The sequence below is a fragment of the Cyrtonyx montezumae genome, unplaced genomic scaffold, assembly GCF_038088225.1.
Source record: "Cyrtonyx montezumae isolate F1298 unplaced genomic scaffold, pur_monq_1.0 scaffold_4, whole genome shotgun sequence".
Taxonomy (NCBI): Eukaryota; Metazoa; Chordata; class Aves; order Galliformes; family Odontophoridae; genus Cyrtonyx; species Cyrtonyx montezumae.
Genome location: NW_027072045.1, coordinates 19,578,784 through 19,588,787, shown reverse-complemented (window position 1 = coordinate 19,588,787; position 10,004 = coordinate 19,578,784). Strand labels below are relative to the sequence as shown.

Genomic DNA, 10,004 nt, shown 5'->3' with positions numbered 1-10,004 from the left:
TGCCAGCTGGGCTAGGAGCCCAGTGTCAGGAACGTGCATGCAGGAACTCCTCTCATTAGACGCAGGCGTGATGCTAATTAAAACAGCACAGAGAGACGCCTTTCGCCTAGCCGTGGGAAGCCCGGGGCAGAAAAATGGCCCAAAGTCCCCAGAAAAGGGGCTCTCCCCACCCGCAAACAGCGGCCTCCTCTCAGCCCCTGCCCTCAAGTTACGCAGCCCTTTGTACTACAACTCCCATCAGCCCTCTCGCCCGATGAAGGCGCATGCGTTAACCGGCTCCCGGCGTACCCCTCGACGCATCGCCCTTTCGGATTTGTAGTTCTCTCTCCCTCTCAGGCCCTCGCCAGCGTAGCGGCGGGAGACTCCATTTCCCGTGGGCCCGCGGGTGGTGCATGCGCTCCTCTGGCAGAGGGGGGGCGAGTTGGTGGTGGGGGAGCGCGGGGTAGCGCAGGTTCCTGTCGGCGTTAGCTGCGGCCTGGCACTGTGAGGAGGGGCGGCCGCGGCCCCACGCACGGCTATGGACCCGGCTGAGGCCGTGCTGCAAGAGAAGGCCCTGAAGTTCATGGTGAGGGGCCGCGGGAAGCGGAGGGGGCACCTGTGTGTGGGGCTGCGGAGCGGGGAGCGTAGCGGGGTGGGGGCGAGGGGCAGAGCCGGGTCGGGGGGCCCTGGGCCGCAGGGAGGGGATCTCATCCTGGGAGGGGAGGAAAGGGGAGGCCGTGCGGGGCGGGGGGCTGCGGGGTGGGAGGGAACGCGTGGGATTCTCGGGTTTTACCCTTCGTTTGGGTACTTCAGGCTGTGCTGCGCCCCGTCCCCTGCAGCTTTGTTCCGTGTTCCTTTCCACCCTGCCCTCGGAGCTGCGCGCACTCACACTTCAGTCTCTCACCTTCTGCTGCGTAGCACTGATGGTGGATGTGCGTGGCCTGGGCATGGCAGGCAGCTCCGGGGATGCTTGCATCCGAGGTGCTCTGCAATTGCGCCTAGATTTGAGGCTTCAGACACCTAAACTGTAGTTCAGTTGTTATTATTATTTTTACTTCAGTTGTTGATATTTCTAAACCTTTTAGGCTAGAAGCATACACTTTAGAAATGGAATGGAAGCATGCTGGTACTGCCTGAATGGAATGTAAATTTGGGTGCCTGAAACTGTCCTTTCCCTATGGATGTCATCAAAATGCCTGGCAGCACCTGCTGGAAGTTTGTTTTGGGTTGGTATTTCCAGTCCTGCAGACCTAAATCTGAGCTCATCAGCAGGAAACAATTCTATTAACCCTTCAGAACATATACCCAAAGTGAGATCAAGGAAGCGCTAGTTGCAAATGTTATTTCTTTAATTGAGCTTTGCAACATTTGTTTGACTTCTGCTTTTTTAATCCTGCAGAACTTGTTTCTCTTGTGGTTTGTTGACCTTTTTGCTGTTAGTCCTGTAGTCTGTAAGATTTATAGGGTCTCAGCTCAGTGAAGTGCGAAAATGCTGTGGATACCTAAACAGGAAAGGTAGCAATTAGTAATAGTAAACTGCCTTCTTGTGTGTGTGACTGCCCAAAGGAGTTTCCCTGAGTCTGCTGTGCTCACGTTGGGCCAAGCTTGGTGATGGCAGCCTGCATCTAGGTAGTGACTTCCATATCCTCAAATGTTTCTGCGTGCTGCCCTGACATCTCATGCACTGCTTTTGTCATTCTCTGCTAACATTCCCATCCAATAGTTTAGTTCCAGGCATTTGAAATCTTTGTGAGATTGGGCCTAGGACCTGAGGGAATCCCTACCCATATCACAGCTGGCAGCGTGCCACCCAAACAATAAAGCTCCCTGGCACTGGGGAGAGACCTAAACGTGAGAGGGGGCTGCTCTTATGGGAGCTGCATCTGGTAAGGGCTCCAGATAAAGGGAAGAATTATCAAGGAACAGGCTTTGCTGAGAGCTAGTTCCTCAATATTTTATTAAAGTGCCTCTTGAAAGCAAGGTGTATGCAGAATTGCAGTGAAAGAGGGAGCTTTCTTCTGAACTTCTTAGTCTCCTTGAACTTTTTATGTGTATACATATATTTGTACGGGTTGAGAGTGATAAAAGCTTTTGTTTATACCACATCTCAGGCTTTTGCTTCAGCATGAATCAGTGTCGTCCATCTCTCATTTTAATTACATTGACAAAGACTTTTTGTCAGGCTCTGTGAGGTCTTTCCCTGTTCTCCGTTTGCTGTTGGTGGAGGTGTATGCAAGTAGGTAGTTCCAGTAAGTGAAATCTTGTAAATTTCAGCTCAGTGCTGCTAGGAACTCTCCAGTTGTTTCAGTCTTTCAGCACTCAGAAAGTGCTTAGATACTGCAGTAAAGGCATTGCTACAATTATCTGCAGGGAGGTAGTAGATCCTCAGCTAATGCTGAATCATTCGCAGCACATTACCCTGTTCATCCGAGTGTGTGATGCACTTTGTGTGCTGTTCCTTTCCCAGATGGGCTGCACTTTGGGTTGAGGTGGGCTTTGTTGTTAATTAGTGACTTTTCCCTGAGACTTTCCCAGTGCTGAGGTATCTCACCACAGGTGAATCAAACATCGTTTGTAGGTGTGAGACCTATTATCTCTCTAGCTTCTGGTGGCTTTGTTTCTGATGTGAATTTGTGCTGGGTTTCAGTTTGTGTTGAAATGTAGCCCTGTAGGTGGTGTTATTTTTGGGCTTCTGTAGAAAATAATACTTCTTCCACTTAACGTCAGTGCCTCATTTTTGGCAGTGACTTTGAGCAGTGCTCCTGAGTCACAAGGTAGCAGGCAAGGCAGGCCTGCTGATACAACGTCTGACACAGAGAAAAATGTCACGTGGAAACTTCATCCCGTGCTGACCTTAAGAAATGAAATGATCTTGCCTTAAAAGGGACTGTTTATTTTTTAACGTGTCTGTATTCATTACCTTGAAAGACAAGGTTTTGTTGTGTAACTTTTCAATGAGACTAACATCTGATTGTTCTCCCTGACTGCTATTGGCCTGATTACTCGCCAATGAAACAGTTTTAGGTAATATCTGCTGCCGGTTTTCCAGGTGCGTGTTCAGCTACAGTACACGTCACCTGATACATTCAGCTTTAAGTAATGTGTTAAACTTCATTCACCTACTCAGTTTACCTCTGTTTCAAGAGGGCCTAATTTATTCGTGATATTCAGCTGCAGCAGATGAGCATTATGCAATGCAGAGCAGCTGCTCACCAGGGAGGGCTGGATCTGCTGTTGAAGGAGTGCTTCCTGTCACAGATTCTACATGTCATCTTTCAAAGCATCTTTTGAGTGAAAGCTAGTTGTTAGGTTTAAAAGATGATGTAGCCCAGTGTTCTGCAGCTACACTGAGGGTTTTGTTGGAGTGGAACCTTAGTTTAGCTCAGTGCCTTTTCATGTTTCTAAAACCCTTGAGATACACACTGCACTTTATGAAGAGTGAGGTTCTAAGAGACTGATGCATGTGCTAAAAGGAGAGGCAGCTATGCCCATTAGCTTAAAAAACCCAGCAGCATCAACAAAAGCATGCCTTATAGAGCTCTGGTTTTATTCTTTCAACAATATGTGATTTCTGTTGTCATAACGATTTAAAGAAGTACCCTGAATGAAGTGCTGGATAAGTAACTTCCATAGTTGAATGAAGTGTTTACAACTGTAGATACAGTATTTAAAGCATGAGTACAATAGGCTCAACTGAGACTTTGATTAAATGTCATATAAAGTAAACTACATATGCCTGCATAGAATAGTAGATATTTTTTCAAAGTAGCTTCAAATGGTTCTGTTAAGTGTACGAATGTTCTGATGATTATCTTTTTAATTAAAATGAGAAATCTTTGTTTAAAGTGGCATTCTTTTTTACGGCCTGTTACAGTCTCTGTAACAATCATTTCTTAAGACTGAACGTTTTTAATTCCAGGAATCCATTTATATAAAACTATGTTTAGACTTAATTAAGGAACGATTCTTACAAAGCTTGTAAATAGCCAAGAAAAAAGGGACAGAAAATAAAACTGACATTCACACTTAACGGAATGATTGTTACAAGGTATGTAATATGCTATAAAAATACAATAAAGCCCTTTTTATAAGAGTTCATATTTTTTGTTCCTCATTTTGAAAGGTATTTAAGAAAAATATCAAGGCTCTATGAAGTAACATCTGTTTGTGCAAATGGACTCGTGACAACTCCAGTTGTTTAATTAGGAGTGCTTGGAGCTGCACCTGACCAGTGTGGATTCCTACCTGGGATAGTTTGGCGAGCAATAACTTGGTATTTAAAGCTGTTTCACTTTCTCAGTTCCTCTGGATGAATGAGTGTGCAGTATTTAATTTCCTGGCTTGTGTATATGTTGATACCAGTGTTCTTCATGAATTTCTCATTCCACTTCACTCCCATTAATGTTTTGTTTGTGGGCAGTGTGATTCTAGAAGGTCCTGATTACTTTCTTATTTCATAGAAGAGCAAAAACCATATATTTTAAGATGAATTTGTTCTTTTTTTTAAGTTTTGGTCTGAAATTCCTTTATTTTAGTGTTACGTTCTTATAGGTGCTTCTAGTGTAACTGGCAGGTCGTGTGCCCAGTGCAGTTGGAGGCTAAAAGGTACCACATTTGTAATCTCTGGCTTGTTTTCCTTCTCTGTGTGTATATTCACACACGTGCAGAACAGGCAGATGAAAGCAAATATGTCTGAGACATTCCATTTCCATGGAACTTGTATGGTTTACGGCATCAGCAGCACTCAGATTTTTGAAGAGTTGGGACTTGTTAGCTGTTGTTTAAAACTCTGCTTTAAAACCCTTACCATCTTCCTAATGGCATATTTATATTGCAGTAACTTTGCTGTAGAATCTTGGATATCCAAAGGAGGAGTTAGTATGACAGCAACGAGAGCAATTTTGTTTAACAGCTGGGATAGCAGTTACTTCCTAAATGTGGGGTTGCAAAGTTGAATTTGAAACATACTCTTAGTACTTTTCTACAGTAGAACTCAAGTAACATCCTCTCAGCTGGAGGATTTGTAGGAACTGGTGTTTATAAAGACACTGATTTCTTTCCTTCTACCCCAAGCTCCTGGAGCTGCAGGTTTTTCTTTTCTAGGTGTACCCCTTCAATGCTTCAGGAGCTTCACCCTTACTTCCCTGGTAATGTTTCATTTCAGCCATTTTGCTTCATTAAATGTGTGCAATTAGAAAAGCAAATGGCAAATTTGCTATCACACTGCTGAAGTATTTAGTTTCATAGACTTAAAAAGCAGAATTTGTTGCACAGTGCTCTCTGTACTATTATATGTACTATAAACATCAGAGAGAATAGTCTGACCTTAATACTTGCTTCCTAGCCTAAATCGCCGCCTTGCAGCAGTTATTTCCCACTGAATAAAAAGTTTAATTTCACGCCCTGATTAGTGCTAGTATGTGCAGGTGGATATTTATTTTATGCAGCTAAACTAATCTGCCTTGGCAAATTATTTGCCAGTCAGCAGCGCTATAATTCCTTGTGAGTATTTGGTACTAAATTATCATTCTTGTTAGTAAGATGGAGCTGAGTGTTCAAAGCACAGAGTTTGGTTAGGCCAAGGTTTTCCCAACTGATCTTTAGAAGATGCAAGGTATGTGCAGTGATCTCAGCGTTCTACAGTGCTTCGTGTGATGGAAAGAAGTAATGGAGATGTCAGGGCAAGAAAATGAAGATTCAGTAGTTCCATGTTGTCTCCAGGGGCAAGGTAGGAAATGTTTGTAGTGTTCGGAGATGCCTCTTCAAGGGGTGATCATAAGTGAGAGAGAGGAGAAAAAAACAGCAAAGAAATGCACACAATGGCGGCTGATCTTCAGAGTGTTTTCAGTGACCTGCCAAGCTCTGATCTCCAGGCAGTGAGTGAGACAAAAAGGTAAAGTCACAGTGCTTTTCATGTTGGTTGTTTTCAGGGCTGAGCTAGGGGAAGAGGTGATCTGCAACTAGAAATTAAGTGTCAGGAGCAATTTCGTGCTCTGATCTGATTTAAAATAAAATCTACTTCATGCTATGAAAACATTTAAAGTGGGGCCCAGACGGTGTTTGCTGAGTTACAAATGCTGAGTGCATGTTTTTGAGAAGTGGATGTGTTCATCCCCTGCTTTGTTTCCTTTGGCTTTTTCTCTGCTGGGGCTTGTTTGCACCATAAAACTCGTTAATGAAAAGTGCTTGTTTTCTATTACAAGGAAAGTCATTTACACCTGAAATTATGAAATGTCATTAAGAGTTGAGTGAAGGGTTTCCACTGAGTTTTTTTTTTAGTCTGCATAGATGCATTTCTTGTTGTATTCATTTTGAGTGATTGCTACAGCAAGGTTTAAGGTACAAATGACCATGTGTAACCAGTGAGCTGAGCAAATTGCTTCTGTTGTATATAAATTTTCATGCTATATTCAGCAATCCAAGTGGCATAAGCCATTCGCACGTGCAAGGAGTTTTCTCACTTCCTTGTCTGCATAGATTGTGCTGTCTTCAACCTCTGTTTACTGCCGACACTTGGGTAATACTTAGCCATTCTCAGTGGCAAACTACCTTGGGTTCCCAGTGCTCTGTCTTCTTCAGCCCTCTATTTCCTCCTTCATACGATTGAGGAGATACACAGCAAGGTGTATTATGTATATATTTTAGGTGCTTTTGCACTTAAGGGCTGAATGAGGTGGGGTTTTTTGGCTGTGGCAACAGAGAGTGAGTTGTAGCATGGTAGTGTCTGGTGGCTGCAGCTAAAGATTAAGTGCTCAAAATACAACTCATAGGCAATTGAATGTCAGGCTGCTTTCTTGACAAGCACTGATTAGTGCTGAGAAATCTTCCTAGTTCAACAGAAACTATTGGAAATAAACATCTTCAGATTTGCATTAGATGTGACCTGTTATTAAACAGCACTGCTTTCTAATGCCTCCCTATTTGAGTTCTTGGTGTTGACTAAATACTACTCCTGCTTTGCATAAGAGGAGACTGAAGCTCAGAAATGTGCCTGGGGTCATGGACTGGAGGAATTCATGCAGGGTCACGCAGTACCCTGATAAGAGCAGGCAGCATAAAGGGAAACCAATTGTTCTAATAGCTAGCCTTGCGCTTGTAACCATGTTTTGGTTAATTTTACAATTGGCTAACCACCTGTTAAGATAACACATTTTATCATTAAACAAAATTAATTTTAAAAATGGCTTGAAACTGTCTGTTTTTAATGGGATCTGAATATTCTTTGTTTTAATCTGCCTCATGAGGCTTGTCTTTCTTCTGGGAAGTACACTGTTACATCATTAAAATACCATCCCCTACTGAGAGAGAAATCGGCCCCATTCACTAAATGGCAATGCTGAAACAATGGCAAGTATTTCTAAAAACTGCATTAAAATTCATTTTTTTCCTTCATCTGTGAGTTCCATTAACCAATGTATGCTTGGCCTGCTTGCAGCTGTATGGGCACAGCCTAGTTTGTTCGTCATGATGGCAGAAGGCAGAGGAAGATATGTCAATGACTTCTCATTTAAAATTATTTCACTTTTCTGCAGCGATTTTGCTCAGAAACAAACCAGTTTGCTGCTTTTAGTCCCGCTCTGTACTAAGAATTGAAAAGATCTGATCTAATTTTCCCTCCCCCTGCTGCTGAAGCAGGGTCTGTGCATCATCCTGATGGGAGCAGTGGGAAGGAGAGAATGGGGAAGAAGGGGAAAGCTCGGTGAGGGACCCTTCAGCCTTCCCAAGGGATGGGCAGAAGTGTTCACAGCCTGTGACACCTCCTGGAGTAACCAGTCTAGCTGGCAAAAGCAAGGAGCCCTAGTGCTGGTTTTGTTTGTTTCATCCTGGGGTGAGAAGGGTTGCAGAGGCATGCTTTGTTGGAATGAACTCCATAAATCCTGTTTGTATTAGCACAGTGAACTTAAGTGAGGTTCTAGCTGTAGCCCAGATGGCCCATCCTCTTTGGAAGCACAGCAAGACAGGTGATGAAAGCTGTAGGAGGGGAGTTTGGATGCTATCAGCCAGTGCAGAACTCTGGTGTGGCTTTGTTCTATCATCTGGCTTTGTGCCCGCATGTGAATTCTTGTGGATTCTTTGTAGGAGTGTTCTCTTGATGCTTGGACATAGTTGTTGTAAGGTATTTCAAGTAGAGGGGAATGGATTAAATCCTCAGGAGGAAGGCAGTGGTGGTCTTCGCTGGGTGCTGCATTCTGGCTGGAAGAGGAAATCTTGAAGCTTCTAGACTTGCCCATTTAGGAGCCCGAATAGTCTGTTGTTGCTTTAGAGAAAAAGGGTCTGGCTCCCTCTCCACACACATTGCTTGTGATTTTCTTTTTTTGTGTGAGAGCAGTGCAGAATGGAGCGGTGTTTATGTGGGAGTTGCTTTTAGCACACGGATAGTTGGCCTTTGAATTCCATGCGATAGGAAGATTCTGGTGATTCACCAGAGGGGTGGTTTGTTGGATCTGCTCACTGCTCTTCTTCCTTATATTCTGCCTTAGTCTCCAAAGAATTAAGAAATGCAGCCAGCTGTCATTCATCTCCGGCAAAGCAGAACAATAAGAAGTGGGTGTAGTCTGGAGAAGCCATGGATCAGTCTCATTTTAGAAGACGTATCTTGAAACAATCTCAGCAGTTATCTGAAGAAATCTAGACAGTGTCAACACCCTCTTCAAACATGGTCTAAGCTGGTTTCAGTTGGTAATAGGTGAGGTCTGAAAGAACAAAATTCTGTGTTCTCAGTTCTTTTTTTCTAACTTTTTTTTTCTTTCATTTCTCTTCTGTGCTTCCAGTGCAGTGCATTGATTTTGTACTTCCACAGGTTGTTTTTTTTTATAAACAATAGAATACCCTGAAAGTTTTCTACTGCCGAGAGGATATTCCTATGTAGCTATATCTTGCTGGCCTTAAAAATAAGACCTTCAGTAGAGCCAAAACAATACAGAACCCTTCAGTATCAGGAAAGGTACTGTATGGTGTTGGTATAGGTCTTGAGCATGAGTTCAAATCCTCTGTACTGGCAGTTGATGCACTCAGTAGTTCCTTCTGCAGCCTCCTCACAGCAGCTCTTACATGAGTGCTCTTTTCTTTGCTACGGTATTGTAAGGCTATTCCAAGCTGTGGTACTTATAGCTAGAATCCTCATTCATGTTTTCCTAGTTCAACTTCATTCGTGCCTAATTCATTCTCATTTGATTCTGTGCCAGTGTTGTTCTCGAGTTTAAACAGCTCTTCCTGCTTCTCTGTGTTCATCTGGATATGTTTGTAGAGAGCAGTCATATCCCCTCTGAGATGGATCTGGTGAGGCTAAACAAGATTATCCTTTTTCTTTCCCTCATAGGATGTTTCATATAAGGTTTTATCATCTGAGGAGGTCATTTTAAACAGCTGCAGAATTTGATTATTCTGCCTGGGACATGGATGGACAGAACTAGGCACAGTATTCCAGGAAAGTCTTTTAACAATCCTTTATGCAAAAGCATTAGTACTGATTTGTCTCTTCTGGCAATTCTTCATGTTATATGTTCTGTAGTGGGATTTACCTTCTTCCTATCTGCTGCTTCTTGGTGAAACATCGCTATCTAATAAATAACATATCTCTGGGCCTCTTCCCCTGTTCTCAACTTTTGAGTCTCCAGTTTACAGTGGGAATAATGTTACTTTTTGATTTATATACATCTTGTGTTAGTTCTGTTACTTCAGGATACTGTGTTCAAAGAAGTTTGTTTTCAGCAAATTGTTAATTCTTCGGTTTTAGCTGTTAATGAGGATATTTTATCATTAATTCCAAGATTAATATTGGATTTCAACCAAGATCCAACTGTACAGCTTGATGGCTCCCTTTTGAAAATAACCTGTGATCCTCTCCCTTTTTAGGTTTTTATCCTCCTTACAACTCTGGTATTAATCCTAATCCTCTCCATTTTAACTAGTAACTTCCTACGTGTCATCTATCAAATGCTTAACTGCTTCTAATTTGTCTGGACTTCAGTGATCTTCTTAAAGAAGAAGATTGGGTTAGTCTAGCACTAATTCTAATTTGTTCT

General features: G+C 42.9%; 1 protein-coding gene across 5 annotated transcripts in view; it reads left to right on the top strand.

Moving 5' to 3' along the window:
* Window positions 1–435: 435 nt before the first annotated feature.
* The window catches only part of BTRC (beta-transducin repeat containing E3 ubiquitin protein ligase), a 107,474-nt gene continuing 97,905 nt past the window's right edge, over window positions 436–10,004 (top strand). For 3 of the 5 annotated variants that reach the window (XM_065746593.1, XM_065746590.1, XM_065746592.1), the window contains exon 1: window positions 436–565. In XM_065746593.1, the coding sequence (XP_065602665.1) occupies window positions 518–565 (48 nt within the window). In that variant the 5' untranslated portion in view covers window positions 436–517. Of the gene's footprint in view, window positions 566–1,064; window positions 1,206–10,004 lie in introns of those variants that run through there. The other 2 variants (XM_065746595.1, XM_065746591.1) reach the window with 1 other exon arrangement.